At 42.5% G+C, this 15,943-nt stretch overlaps 1 protein-coding gene across 2 annotated transcripts in view; it reads left to right on the top strand.

The window, feature by feature from the left end:
• Nucleotides 1-9,625: 9,625 nt before the first annotated feature.
• GRK5 (G protein-coupled receptor kinase 5) overlaps nucleotides 9,626-15,943 on the top strand; it is a 201,563-nt gene continuing 195,245 nt past the window's right edge. For both annotated transcript variants that reach the window (XM_048505125.1, XM_048505124.1), the window contains exon 1: nucleotides 9,626-9,860. In XM_048505125.1, coding sequence (XP_048361082.1) covers nucleotides 9,809-9,860 — 52 coding nt within the window. In that variant the 5' untranslated portion in view covers nucleotides 9,626-9,808. The remainder of the gene's footprint in view (nucleotides 9,861-15,943) is intronic.

Raw genomic sequence — 15,943 nt, 5'->3', positions numbered from 1 at the left:
ATGTTTAGATCTGTACAAGTTAAATTCTAGTGCATTGTCTTCTGAATGTCCAACTCTGTTAATTGGATTGATTCATTCTGTGTAATTCACCTCAAGTCGCAACAAGGGGAAACTGCGCCTGAGGCACAAGTGCACCCTGTGCCCCTGCCGCAGTGCCATCCACCCCCGCCCCACCCAGGGGCGTAACGAGGCAGCCCTGGGCAAACTGTAGCCCTGGGCAAAACCTGAGTTGGATGCCCCCCCCCACCCCACCATGGGCGGCCACTCCACCACAACCAAATTTCTTTTTGCACCAGGACATTGGTGCCTGCAGGGGGTGCATTTGTAGACATATCAGCACCAAAATTTCAGCATATCATCAGGAGACTGTCCTTATGCTACTCCCCAAGTGTGGTGCGGTTTGGTTCAAGGAATTCAAAGTTATGGACTCCCAAAGGGGGTGCCCCATCCCCCATTGTTTCCAATGGGAGCTAATAGGAGATGAGGGCTTTAGTTTTGAGGGTCCATAACTTTGGACCCCCTGAACCAAACTGCACCAAACTTGGGGGGTGCCATCATCTCCAGATGATACCCTGAAACCTTGGTGCCGATACATCCAAAAATGCACCCCCTGCAGGAACATCCTAGAAATTTGCCCAAGAATCTTTGTTCTGCATTGCTGTCAATGGGGGTTGCAGGCTGGGGGGGCACATTTCTGAAGGCACAGTCTCAAAACTTTCAGGGTCTCATCAGGAGACTGCCCTAATGATACCCCCCAAGTTTGGTGCAGTTTGGTTCAGGGGGGCCAAAGTTATGGACCCTCAAAACTGTAGCCCCATCTCCTATTAGCTCCCATTGTAAACAATGGGGGATAGGGGCGCCTCCTTTGGGAGTTCATAACTTTGGACTCCCTGAACCAAACCACACCAAACCTGGGGGGTAGCATAAGGACAGTCTCCTGATGAAACACTGAAATTTTGGTGCCGCTAGCCTGAAAACTGCGCCCCCTGCAGGCCAAAAATGGAAAACCACTAAAATACCCAAAAACCAACCCAGCATTTTGATGCCCCCCACAAGGTGATGCCCTGGGCAGCTGCCCACCTTGCCCAATGGGCATTACGCCAGTGGCCCCACCACAGAATGCCCCGCCACACCCCCATCGCAGCATGGCCACGGCACTGCTACAGCAGCAGCCAGGGCGTCGCGCACACACACACACACCCATTCCGTTAGCACTACGCCACTGAGTTCCAGTCAGAGAGATGTTTTTAAAGCTGTTTTTATGCTGTAATGTTTTATGATTATTCTATTTTATATTGTTTATTGTTGTTGTTCACTGCCCTGAGCCCTTCAGGGAAGGGCAAGTAATAAAATTTTACATGGAACACTTTGAAAAACAATCCCTGGAAACAGCACTAAAAAGTCCACTATTTTGTAGATGACACGTTCACAATTTGGAGCCACAGAGAAGAACTACATAAGTTTCTGGACTTTATTAACAATATCTACCCAAACATCGAATTTACTATAGAAAAAGAAAATGAGGGGAAACTACAATTTCCAGTCTTAGTCATCCACAAACCCAACCAACAATTGGGCCACATAGTATACAGAGAACCTACACACACTGATAGATATCTACATAAAAACTCCAATCACTCAGGACAAAAAAGGAGCACAATAACGAGTTGAATCCATCTGTGAAAGCCTTCGACAATACTTTCAATGTTTTTTTTAATCTAGGGAGCCCAGATTCTCCCTTTAAATCCATGCAGAAGGGGGGGGGGTGATTTAAAGGGAGAATCTGGGGGAAATTGAAGGGTGCATGTCAGGGGAGCAATATTTAAATTAGCAGTACTAAAATTTCAGGCTACTTTCAGGAGACTCTCCTGATGATACCACCCAGGTTTGGTGAAATTTGGTTCAGGGGTCCAAGGTTATGGACCTTCAAAAGGGTAATCTCATCTGAGGTCCCCAGTTTAAACATTGAAAGCGATGCTGTTTCAGGGTGGGGGATAATCCACCACAAAACAGCATCACTTTACAGTTTGTTTTAACTGGGGACCCCAGATTCTCCCTTTAAGGTAGACTTAAAATGAGAATTTGGGCTCCCTTGTTTAAACACCATTGGAAGTGATGCTGTTTGGGGGCGGATTCCATCATCACAGCGGCCGCCCATGGGCCCCCCCCCCCGCAAAACTCAGATTTTGCACTGGGCTCCATTTTCCCTAGCTATGCCTCTGCCCAGAGGGGAGGGCAGAAGGGATTGCCGGCTGTCGACTGGGAGCCCAGCTGGTGGAGGGAGGGGCGGGATTGGCGGAGCAGGGAAGTCTGCCGTCCCTGGCCTTGGAGAGCTGCTTTTATAAGCACTCCATCCCTTGCATGCCACCCCTCCCTCCGCTGGGTGGGTGGGTAATGTCCAGATGCCGGGACCCCTCCCTTTCCTTGCATGCCACACCTCCCTCCCCTCTCCCTCCCTCCACTAGGATGGGTGGGTCATGTCCAGATGCCGGGCCCCTCCCCCTCCCCTCCCTTGAATGCCACCCCTGACTCCCCCCCTTTCCTTGCATGCCATCCCTCCCTCCCCTCCCCCAACTAGATTGCAACAGTGCTTTCTGACCATCTTGGAAAAGAAGTCAACTTTGCCAAGGATCTGACATGATTCTTTATGATTAGTTTTATTCATAAACCAATATCTAAATACCCCTTAAGTACTAGGTACTGTTCAACAATTAACCTCAGTCACTTAATCAGAGCAAATCTAACCACCAAAGCAAAGTGTGGCCATGCTCCCGGGGGGGGGGCGACCCCCCCCTAAAAAATCTATGCCTATGTCCCTGTGTGAGTGGTCACTGTGCCCATCTGTGATGTCCTGCTTACATACCGTAGAGGGTTAGCACAGTAGCCATGTATGTACAGATCTACAAGCATATGTGCTGAGGGTATTGAAGCAAGATAACAGTCACATGGACTTACACAAAAGGAAAATTACCCAGAAAGAAAGATAACTCCCTCTTAACAGTATTATATGCAAAACATTTTATTACTGCACATAACATACATTGACATAAGCTAGTTTTTCTTTTAAATAAACATAGTGTTTTGCTGAATAAGAGTTAGTGGAATTTCAGAACAGTAATTCATTTCATTTGATCCCTGTTCCCTCACAAGGATATATTCGTCCACCTGTTGTTGAGGAATAAACAATAGAGAGTGGAAAGCTTTTGAAAAGGCAGGCACAACATGTGTTAACTGCTGGACTTTCCTCCTTCCTCTATGTCAAATTGTATGTTTCTGGAAACAATTTGAAGTGTTTGAATTGCTGGTGGAATCATTTGGCAATGGCTGCTTTAAATTAAGTAATAATTTTGCAAGGGATTTTGGAAATGGGCAATGTGGGTGTAACATTGACATGCAGGCCTCACATCCAAACAACTATAAAATGCTAAGCATGAGAAACTGGAATGTTTTAAATAAGACTCATTGCCCTGTTGCAAGTGCTAGGTGGCAGCAGATTCTTTCCATATACTCAGAAAGTGTGCAAGCATTATATGATAGGCAAGCTGCTTGCCAGATGTTTTGTACGAGGCCAGTGTACTCCTGACCTGCTATTATGACACATCACAGAATGTTGATGCAATTCCCCAGTTTTGTACGACTATAGCCTTGCAATTATCACAATTAATTGAAGGCTGAAAAATGGTTTATCACGTTGAGGGGGATGCTTAAAAATATATAATGGGCTGTGGGACACCAGCTAAATTTGCAGATTTCATTCTGCAAAGGAAACAGAATTTAAGTCATTTACTTAAACATTGGCATGAGCATGTGAAAACTCTGACCACAACTTCTAGATATATATTTGCCCTCCAGCAGCATCTTTTTTTCCTGCAGCCTTTCATACGTCAGCAGTAGGGAGAAGTTTCGAGACCCTACAGATGTGCTCATTTGCTCTCAAGTGCCCATTTTGAAGCTTCAGTTTGGAAAATATCTGTAAACAAAGGCTGCCAATTGAGTAAGTAAATGAAGGCTCTCTGTACCAGTTTTGCCAATTTTTCAAAATTAGGAACATTGATATAAGGAAACGTAGATTGATATGAATAAAAGATGAGCTCCTGGGTTCTAACAAACATTTTGTACCGTACGGATGTGTATAGAAGCATCTAAGCAGCCTAAAAGCTGGAGTCCATCTACACCTATAGTAAACGTCTGTGACACAGACAGAAAGGGGAACAAGCTTTCCCCCTATGAACAGTCCTTACAAAGGTATTGTTTTTGGTTACCTCTGGACCAGAAATTCTGTCTTAAGAATCAGGATTTTTAGCGTGGAGACAAGAGACGGTCTGTTGCTGCAATGCTCACAGCTGCAGCCCTACAAGCCCACTCAGTTGGTGACTCATCAGCTGCAACGGCTCATAACACAGCCCTCCATTTACCCGTCCTCTTTTCTTCTTACAGCAAGGCCAAATCTCAGCTTTTGTACAGAAAAATCATCTTAGTGTTTCGTTCACAAACACACACCCCGCCACCCAAAAAATGGCTGCTAGACCTCCTCCTACTTTCCATAGCCCATAATAATCAAAAGTTGTATTATGAAGTGTTATTGCTATAGCTGCAAAATAAAAACACCTTCCTTCCCAAAGGAGACCGTGAAGCAGTTCCCCCACACTTCAAATCTCTTTCATATGTTTATAATTGTAGGCTTAATGCCACCCCCCTCAACCAGCTTCAAATGAAAACTATACTGAATGAGTATAGTTTCTCCTCCAGAAAACCATAATGCACATTTCAGATACTGACATCCTGCCTTCGCAATGAATTCATTTCAATGAATTAAACCAGATGTGCATATATGCTTCCTGGAAGTAATCCGCAATGGGACCTGCTTCTGAATAAATATACATAGTATTAGGTTGCACTGTTACAATCCTTTGCATTCTAACCCAGGAATCCGTCCCATGCAATTCATTAGGATTTCTGATTTACAAAAATTTTCTTAGGCTCATATCCTGCAGAGATCTGTCACCAATTTTATTTAAATTTGTGATGCATTCTTAATAGTTGGTAGCAAGCATGAAATGGGTATCAGCCACTAACTAATAAGCACAGTTAATACAAATAAATAAAAAGTAACAGGGATCCAAGTTAAAATTCAGGAAGATGTTATAGTCTGCCAATTTAATCTTGCCAATACCAAAAAGATTATTTTTTTTACAACAAGGGCTGTTGATCAGAAATCTGACATCTGTGAGGGAAGAAACTGTATATCTGTGGGATAGACACTGAGAATGCACATCTACATGCTCAAGCTCTTTTGAACTGGCATGCAGGTGGTAACTAAGATGACCCCAGTGGCCTCGATTGGCGAAGACCTCTGGACACTTATTCAGCAAAGAAGGTTTGATGCTGTCATAACCTACCCTCTGATTTAGCTAGCCAAGTGCAGTCAGCAGCCATTCTCCAGGATCAAAGGCAAAAAGTCTTCTCCTAGTCTTAACAGCCCGAAGAGATTTCTTTCTAGGTAGAGGTGGCAAGAATAAACCTGAACCATTCTGCATGCATACTAAATGTATTGCCACTTTGTTATGCCCATCACTCTGAGAAAGATGAAATAATTACTGTACCCAGGTAAACATATCATTTCAGATGATTTAAGCAAATGTTGACATAAGTTAATTGAATTTGAGTATCGTTTTACATATTCAATCAATTTTAGAGTTTGTTACTTGAAAAGAACCAAATAGAATCAATGAATTGCTTTCTAACAAAAAGTTTATTCAAAGCCATTAATCAGCCTGGTTATTAATAATAACAGTTTTGCACTTGTTCATTTCTACCTGCAAACTTACAGAATCATTTTGTTTTCTTTGAAATAGTTTATACCATAATAAAAAATGAGATGAAGAGTTGGTTTTTATACCCTGCTTTTCTCTACCTTTAAGGAGTTGCAAATCAGCTTACAAACTCCTTTCATACCTCTCCCTGCAACAGACACCTTGTGAGATAGGTAGGACTGAGAGAGGTTCGAGAGAACTGTGACTAGTCCAAGGTCATCTAGCAGGCTTCATGTGGAGGAGCAGGGAAACAAATTCAGTTCACCAGGTAAGAGTCTGCCACTCATGTGGAGGAGTAGGTAATCAAATCTGGTTCACCAGATTAGAGTTGGTTGCTCTTAACCACTATACCATGCTGGCACTTTCGTTGGGCTTAAGCCAGGGATTCTGTGCACATAGTATAAAAGAACCAAGTGGATTTGCCTCCCAGTATGCATGCAGAACAATAAATTCTCCCTTGGTTTAAATAAATGGCTGTAAAAGTATACAAATAAACTTATTTATATTGGAGTGGCAGAAGGTAACTGTGAATCCCTCCCCTGCTCCTTATATAGGATAGGTATATGGTATCTACAGTTGCTAACATGTCTTTATAAATATTCTGCCATTGGGCATGCTAAAGTAAGGAATGTTACCTGCTAAATAATGGCCATTAAGCCTCAGTTAAAGGGACAGGGCTTTTTTCTCCAGGATGGTCATGAGGAAAACAATAATTCTAAAAAATTGAGCTGCTACTATGTTTTACTACAACAGGAAAAACAGTTAGATGACAATATACTGGGAAGTGGAATTAAAACTCTGTATCCTGAATGACAGCTAAATGATCTTACTGAGGAAAAAATATGATGAGCATTTTCAAATGAAGATTCCACAACTATGGAGCCACCACAGAAAAGGCCCTGTAATATGGCACTATAGTTTATTTTTGATTTGACATGTCAATATTAGGTATAGCCTTTCCTCTTCACTAGATGCCACTAGATGGCACCATGGCACAACTCAAAGCCTATCATGCCTCTTCCTACTGTGGGTAATCCTGTGGTCAATTAACTGGACTTCTCTCACAGCTGTTGCTGAAGTAATGTTATTAATCATTCCTGAGAAAAGACAGAAATTCTGGACTTGTTTCCAAACATGCAAGTATCCAAATCATGGTTCTCATGAGACCTCATAACCATTTTTTATGTCTTAAAAGGTTTACTGTAAACAAATTTGACTCTATCCAAGGAGGAGTCAGTCAGCTAGAGGACACAGCTAAAGGCCAGTTCAAATGCAGAGGCACTGAAAATTGCTTCCATGTGACCATGCAGTAGTTGTTACATTTGAAAGCTGTTTTCCATGTGATTCAGCCTAATCTGTGGAGAATTGCCACACCACTGCTGCGATTGTGCAATACTTGTGTGTGGAGTCCATATGAACAGCTTCCTATTGAATTGCCATTGACAAAATGGAGATGTTAGAGCAGTAGAAACATGTGTACTGGCAAATCCAGCTGAAAATTGGCAGTCCAGGCTTAAACTGCATTTAAAAGATATTAAACTGAAGAACAGTCCTTTCAGTGTCAACACCAAGACTATTCTAAAGTCAGTCAGGTCTGCTTACATATGTGTTACAAAATCATTCTTAGCCAAGTTTCAAGGGTGGTTTGATTTCAGCAAAATTAGGATTTCTACCATTTCTAGCATTTCTACCAGTGCAGCTCAGGTCATATATTTTGAGTGTGTTTTGGTTATGCAAATTCCCTTCACATTTTACTGAAAATAAATGGTCATTCACTATAGAAAGACAAGGATACCCTAGTTTTATGTAATGAGTGAAGTAGCTCTACCCTTGACTATAGCGTTCAAAATGTTTACTCTGACAACTTCCATGAAACGCACAGCCGAAGTCTCTGAATGTTTACTCAGAAAAATTCCCATTAGTCAGTGTAACTTATTCCCTCATGAGTATCCATCATCTTATTGAGAACTCTCTGGCAAAAGTCTGACAGTTACAGCAATCCAGATCCACAAGCTATTGTTCAGTTGTACCTCACAGTCTTCTTCTTGATTCATTTGTCCTTTTTAGTGGGACAAAAGAAAAGAGTGTTGCTTTTATATAGGGTTAATGTTTCAACCACAACACAAGAATGTAGGAATTAATCTATATTCTATGCATATTCTATTCTCTCTTGGTTTAAATGATCAAACCAAAGATTATATCATACTGTCAAATGAAATGAGTTAGTTTCAGAGGGCAGTCGTGTTGGGCTGCAGTAAAACAGCTAGATTCCAGTCCAGTAGCATCTTAGAAACCAACAAGGTTTTCAGGATATAGGCTTTTAAGAATCAAAGCTTCCTTTATCAGATACCAAAGCTGACACAGGAAACTTTGACCCTCAAACGCTCAAACCCCAAAAATCTTGTTGGGCTCTAAGGTGATACTGGATTCAAATCCAAATGAAATGATACCCTTATTTCAGGAAAAAAAGATCCTTAGTAGGACAACAGTGGTGGAGAAAGCAACTTTATGGGCCTTGGTTGAAGATGTATGGAAGTCTGTCATTCATACTGTCCATGATGCTTCTCTGCTGAACTATAAACATATATACCTTTCAATGTCACTATGTTTAGGGTCCAGTTTCCCAAGCCCATGTTAATTAAAGATGTTAGATGCATACATGACAGTGTTCTGTCCATCCCACATTTTGAGGCAGAGTGTTGTTGCTTTCTCTGTATGTGTGGCAGGCAGGACATAGCCTGAAGGTACATCAGTGTTCAAAACTATGGTAAACATTCCTTGGAATCAGTGAAACTAAATGTGATAATTGTATAATAGGAGTTGTCTGCCTGCTGAATAAGCACACATCAATGTTGCTCAGTCCAGAGAAACTATTAAAATCACAAGTGATTCTGAAATACTGGAGAAATATTTTAACCAACAAGTTAATTAAACCATCAAAAATTGCTGATATACTTATGCACCAGCTTACATGTATGTATGTATGTATGTATGTATGTATGTATGTATGTATGTATGTATTTATTCTGGGATTGATATGCTGTCCTTCTCCATAGCAGGCTCAGGCAGCTTGCAGAAACTAGTTTAAAAAACTAATGTCAGTCCTTGGTAGTGTCATATATACATTCTAACCAAGGGGAATGAAGGCATATGGGAAGGGAATGGGAGGGGAAAGTTAAAAAGAATAGGGTCAGGAATGGCCGTTGTTTCCCTTCCCCCATCTAAATCCACTAAAACACCACACGTTCCTCATTCCTTTGCATCTCTCTCTTCCAACAGTGCCGTTTTAGAACGCTTTCCTGGACGTAAGCCTCGCCGAGTAGCTTTGCTTAGGATGGCTTTCTAGCAGTGCCACCTTCAGAAGAAGGGTTGCCAGCTGACTGGAGAGGGGGGAAAAGTCCTGCTCCTTTTTTCCAGGCCAGCTGGCAAATCTGGCACAATTACAGTTAATGGGCTGCTTAAATTGCACAGGGCAACAGCAGCAGGGTCTCCCACCAACGATCTGGATGCCCGCGCGGGAAATCACCCGCCGCCCCAGCCCGCGCCTTGGCTCGACGCGAAGACTACATCTCCCGTCAGGCTCGCCCCAGAAACGCCAAGGAGCAAGCCAGCTGTTGAACATGGCGCCTGCGTAATGCTGCGGACTCAGCTTCGTAGTACCACACCCCCGGGGAGGGAGGTGGAAGCATCTGAAACCTTACACCGTCAGAGGAGGGAGAGAGATTTTGCATGCAGGCGCGGAGAGCGGAGTAGCCCAGGGACGTCGTGGGGGGAACCGGGTGCTGGAGGAGGAGGAGGAGGAGGAGGGCGAGCGACTCACACGCAGGGCAGGCGGGCGGGCGAGCTGGAGGAAGGCGCCCGGCAGAGGCAACGGGGGAAAGCAGGCGCCACCATGCTCTAGGGGCAGGGGGCTCTGCTTCTTCCGTCTCTCTCCCCCGCGCAGCGGAGAGACCGAGGCGCCCCTCTTGCGACTGACATCCCGACTGAGCTTGTCAATGGAGCTGGAAAACATCGTGGCCAACACGGTCTTGTTAAAAGCCAGGGAAGGTAAGGCTGCAGCACCAGAGCATCTTGTTCGCCTGTCGCATTCACCGTTGTGCAAGGCAGCGGCAGCGCATAGCCAGGCTAGCGAGGGAAGAAAGGTGCCGGTGAGCAGGATAGAGCCCTTCCGTCGGGACTAGGATTCTGGAGCTTCTCCGCAGCTGCGCTTGTGGAAACCGATCTTAGGCACACATGCACCTATGGAGGGAATCTGAATTCTCGTTGAGGTCTGGCAGTGGGGAGTGTAAAGGAATCGAGGAGACTTGAATCCGCGGAGCATCTACTCTCCCTCGCTTCCCCTCCCCGTTTCTCCAGCACTGTTTTTCCAGCGTATATGTTTAGAGCATGTATTGTTTTAAAAGGTCAGCTGCAAATGCATTCGTCCACCTTTAGCACACACGCAAATGCTGTGTGTGTGTTTTCGAGCTACATCGCTCCCAAGCCTGTGGGCTCTTGATCCGCATTGATTGAATGGGGAATGTGCAAAAACTAGTTCCTAAAAGCTTTTAAAAAACCCTTCATAAGAAAATATCATGCCACTTTGACAGGGTAAAGGAGGAGGAATAGATGCGAATGGAGTAATTAGCTTGCACGCTGCTTAGAAAAGAATCTCCAGCAGTGCCAAATAAGATAGAGGAAGGGCTTTTTTGTTTTTGTTTTTTTGCATATGCTGCTTTGTTTCAGGTGAGTATAATCAAAGTTACAGAAATATTGCCAGGAAGAGATTGCAGGAGAGAGTCTAATGCCCACCTCGGTTCTGGTAGATCACTAGGATATAAGTGATGGCCACCTCCAGCGTCATCGCTCTAATCTGCTTTACAACCCAGCATCATCTGGGTAAGGGAAGTGGCTTTATGTTCTTGAATGACTGGGTGGGGGTGCCTCCCTCCCTCTCCGCTCTAACAGAACCTTGCAAAGAGGATATCCTCTGTGAGGCAGGCACATCAGAAAAGCTCCAGATGGAATGCCTTCTGAACACTGTTTTCAGTATTTAGGCTTCATTCACCACATCTGATGCATTGGGGGACGACAACACCATGGGGAGAACCAGGGACCTTTTGCCCATTCTCTGCTGATGCAAACCTCTTAGGTTAGGACCAGGGATGCAGAGGAGTGTTCTTCTTCATCTATTAAAGAGGAGCAATTGCTTGCTTTCACTGGAAGCAATCAAAGGCATGCATTTCCACCGGTGCCATACCCCGGTGCCCTTTAATCAAGCAGTGGGTGGGGCATTTAATATCAGTCTTTTGTTTCCTTGACTCTAACCCCCATGGCTGCACCACAATGCTTAAAATCTATTTAAAAATCCAACTGGTAGTCATTTTTTTTAAATCTGTGATCCAGACTTTATAAATGAATGGGGAGGGGGGCTGGCAGATAATCTCTGTATTACACCATCTTTCCTTTTAAATTTTTTGCATCCAGTGGTTGGATTTACTCTAACTTCTTGCATAAGATCTTGTAACTCTGATGCTTGCTGGTCTGCATCCATTTAAAGATTGTGTATTTACATTGGTTATCTATTTGAAGTAACTATTATGTAATGACAATACAGATAATATTGGGGGGTTGTTACAATTTGTCATGAGTAAAACAGACAGGTGATGTTTTGGGAGTGATAAATAAAATGCAATGAACATGAATTGTTTCCACCAGTGCTGGCATTTAGTAAACATAGTCACTGATCAGTGCTTTCAGCCTATTTTTGCATGGTAAAAGCAATGTTAGTATTTGTGTAGGAGACAGCATACAATCTTGCTACTTACTAAGCACTACAGAGGGAAATGGTTAGAGAAGACATCTGTGTCTGGCCCCCTAGTGGCTGAACTGTATTATGCATTGAAATGTCTTGGGGAAAATTTCTGTACCTTTGAGCAGGTTTTTACAAAGTCTCTGAAATCAGTTGGTAGTTGTTCAGAGTATAATTATTTTAATGAAGCAGAAGTTGGTTGTTTTCTTTGCCCAGACTTAACATGTATGAATGCAAGTGTAGAGAGGCTTCATTCAGACGCTTCTGAGGTTTCTACATTTTCTGTGAGGCAGCAAATGAAGTACAGCTTGTAAATCCTAGAGCTGTTTGTTATAAACTCAAGCATCAGAGGGGCTTGGGATGTCTCAGGGATGATTCACAGAGGACCTTGTTTTCTGCAACAAGACAATCAGTATGCAGTGGTTTCCTGACATATTTAAGTATGACAAAATACATACTTTTAAAATAATTTTCATTCTACTAGGGGAAAATCACATGAAAGGAAAGTGCCATGCCTGAATAAGCTCTCAGAACTAAGTATTCTGCAGTGCCAAGCAGAATTATACTAAGTCCGTTAACTTCTAATGACTGAAAAGACTATAACTATTCTTAGAGTTGCTCTCACTCTTGGTGGTGGGCTTACATACTTAAGTTACTCTTCAGTGCAGTAGCCTTATGTGACTCCATATTTCTCTTCCTGTCTTTTACTATTTCTGAGTCCAGCAAGAGGTACTAGGATGGTTCTGAAGATTTGTGGAAAACACAGATTTGGGTTCTGGCAGTGGACAAAAAGTCAGTCTGTGCTAGTGATGGCGAAGAGAGGAATTGAAAATAAAACAGATAGTATTGTAATATCTCTGTGTAAACCCAGGAGTGTAACCCATATTTGTCCAAGTGAGTGTGACCCCCATTTTGGCACGGCATTGGTGACTGGTGCTCCTGTTTGATCACTAGTGTGTGAAAAGCTACCATTTAAGTTTATCACTTGAAAAGTAGTTGATGTAACTTGACTTTTCTTGAGAGAGGCTGACTAGAAAAGTTTTGAAATAAATGAATAAACTTCTCTGTCACCAGAAACAAATTGTTACATGCAGCTGCTTAGGTAATAGGAAAAGCTCTGTGGTGTTCTCCTAATCCTGTATTTAGTGCTGAGCCACAAAATATAAAACATAGAAAAGAGAATATTCCAAGCATAGTCGAAGTATTCATACAAAAACTGGTTTCTGCAAAGCATTCATAATTAAGCTATGCTAGTGTTATTTAAAAATCTGTTACGAATTACTGACAGTATTTTTAATGGCTTATTTTTCAGTGCTTGAAAGTTCAGTTTAAGTAAATCTTGTCTGCATGATAAAATTATTTCTGGTAATACATCTTTTTGAGGTATGCATTCACTGTGTACCTGTTAATAGAAAAAAGTGTTTCAAATTCTTGAATTGTCTAAGAGTGTTTTCTGGGAGAAAAAAACTCCTCCAACAAGGCTAAGAAATATGAAGAATAAATCTTGCTATGTCATGACCATATACAAAGCTGAATTGTTACAAGACACTTGTTCAGACACTTAAGATAATGGCATGGTCACAAGACCTTGATGTTTCAGGAATTAGAGAGATAAGCTAAACAAAATGTCAATACAGCAGCTGGAAAGCAAGACTGGAAGTTCAGTGGAACAGAAGGAAGCTGTCAATTCCCTTAGCCATTTGGTTCTACCTTCCAGGTCAAGAATACCATGAAATGAATTTGGAGGAAAATGCTTCTTTTTATAGCGAGTCCATTATAGTGAGCCAACCTATTTAAAATGAGCAATCAACTTGTTTAACTGTCAATATGGTTCACTTGTGTGGGTTTTTTGTGAGTTAATTTTTGCTGCAGGTAAAACTGTGTACAACAGTACAGTTGAATTGCAACACCATTGGTGGGGTTTCAGTGGCTGATTATGCACAATGTGCTTGCTGCGTGATGGGCGTGAATGTCACAGCAAGGTTCCAGACTTATCTCCTGTTCCTTGTACAGACCTAACGTTTATTTTCCATTCCCTCCGTGGCAGGCAAGACCACTTTTAGCACTTTTAATTTGCTTTACTGCAAGTGTGGGGAGATTTGCCAGTGGGCACAGCTTTGCCCCAGAGATCTTCCCTCCTCACACATCTGGCCTTTCTTCTGCCTTGTGCTGGTTTGCATGCCTTCCTCCTTGCCCCTCCCCCCTTTCTATGTTGCTGGCTGCTTCAAGTAACAGAAAAGAAGCTCACTCACACAACACCTACCTCTAATTATCTCAATACTTTGAGATATTGATATAAAGAGAGCTTGGGAATAACAAGCCTCTGGTGGCAGTGGCAGCAGCAAGTGTGTGGAGGGAAGGGAGAGAGAATATCTGCTGTTAGATGGTCCCCATCTTAAGCAGCCAATGGTCCAGGGGATTGCTTTGCCTCTTTTATGCGGGGGTGGGGGTGGGTGGGCACTACCTTTGGAACAGTACTATCGACATAAATGCAGTTTAAAGGGCTAAGGCAGCAGTCTTGATTATCAGATGTAATGAGATCTGTGCCTTTAAAAATCACCTGATGGGCGGAGTTAAGAGAACCAGGCCTGGAGAGCTCTCTGCAGAAAAACTCTTGGGAAAAGAGGAATCACCTCCTTGTGTGTAAACAGAAATATGAGGAGAACCCTCTACAAGCCCACTGCAGAGAGAAGAGTCCCAAGGTAACCAGTCCATGAGTAATGGCCCAGTGTGTTCACAAAATCCTTTTGTAATTGCCCCCCTTATGGAAGAGTTAAGAATTACAGATAGTTAATAGGATGAGTCTGGAAAATTCGTTAGGGCAATGAAGCATTTTAACATGCATACTGGATCCGTAGTTTCTGAATGTCATTATGGAAACTTGAAACAATGCAGTGTTCTCTCCCCTCCATTCATTTGAAGAGCTAGATTTGAGTTCAGTAGCACCTTGGAGACTAACATGATTTTCAGGATGTGACATTTTGAAAATCAAAGCTCACTGATAGATACCAGATGCAGCTTCCTAAATACTGGAATGATTTTCTTCCTATTTCTATTTGAAACTTTGAGGCAGGGGTTTTCAAACTATGACCTTCCAGATATTCATGGACTATGATTGCCAGTATCTGCAGAGCTAATGGGAATCGTAGTCCATGAACATCTGGAGGACCATAGTTTGGAGACCCCTACTCTAAGGGGTCCTCTTACAGTATGAATTCCTTCTAAGTAATTGGTATGTAAAGAAGCCTATAAGTTTTCTGTATTACCTAAATTGTAAACTTTCCTATTTATTAGTCAGTGAAAGTTCTGTATGTATGCTGTTAAGACATCTATTCACAATTACCCTAACCTGGATGGCCCAAGCTAAGCTAGTCTTGGAAGCTAAGCAGGGTTAGCCTGATTAGTGTTTGCATGAGAAACCACCAAGGAAGTCCAGGGCTGCGACACAGAGGCAGACAATGGCAAACCACCTCTGAAGACTCATGCCTTGAAAAGCCTATGGGAGTCATTATACGTTGACTGTAAGTTGATAGCCCTTTCTACTGTCACATTTACACCAACATCCTCTATAGAGTTCAGCTCTGGGCACCTGGCTTTCCTCAGTATCAACACTTTTGGTGCAAATATACCTCCGAAACTGAATTTGATTGGGTTGCGGTAATTTTTTTAGGGAATGGCATTGTGTTGTATCTTATCCTCAGGAAGTATTTTGTAGCAGAGGAACTGAGACAAGCACCTGTAGAACAACGTTCGCCAGCATTATCAAGGGGGAATTTCCTGAAACAAAAGCCCACAGCTGATGTCCTTAGCTTGTGTAACTTCGCTGTAATGGAATGATGTCTTGCATACTATTATTGTAATTTGAGTTCCGTATGGTTCACAGGCCATTACAGTGGAATGCAGCATTTGGTGTCCTGACCCACAGTCGTTATATGCAATATTAAGAGCAGATTTTTTTAATGAGGAAAAGTTACCTTCTTCTACAAGTAAGGAAATTCTTGTGACCTATGAGGAACCAAATGAGGTTCTCTTTAATTTCAAAGTGAAAAAATTGGGTGCAGAGCAGTAGAGCTTAACCACCATTATTCCTGTTAATGTTATATGCTACCCATTCAGCCATGTGTAGAAATCAAATTCTATTAAATGTTAATATATCTTGGCTGTCAGAGTAAGGTATCAAAGAAATTAAATTACAGCACAGTTTGAATTTAAAACCTAAGCATCATGAATTTAAAGGCTAATTAAAAACCTAATCACATGAAACAAACTCTTGAAGATATCCTAGGTACATGTTCCAACCTCATATCTGTGCCTTTTTATTGAACTGGTTTGTGACAGA

This window comes from Sphaerodactylus townsendi, linkage group LG08 (genome assembly GCF_021028975.2).
Source record: "Sphaerodactylus townsendi isolate TG3544 linkage group LG08, MPM_Stown_v2.3, whole genome shotgun sequence".
Lineage (NCBI taxonomy): Eukaryota > Metazoa > Chordata > Lepidosauria > Squamata > Sphaerodactylidae > Sphaerodactylus > Sphaerodactylus townsendi.
Note: the sequence above shows the minus strand (reverse complement) of the source record. Positions and strands in the feature narration are given on the sequence as shown.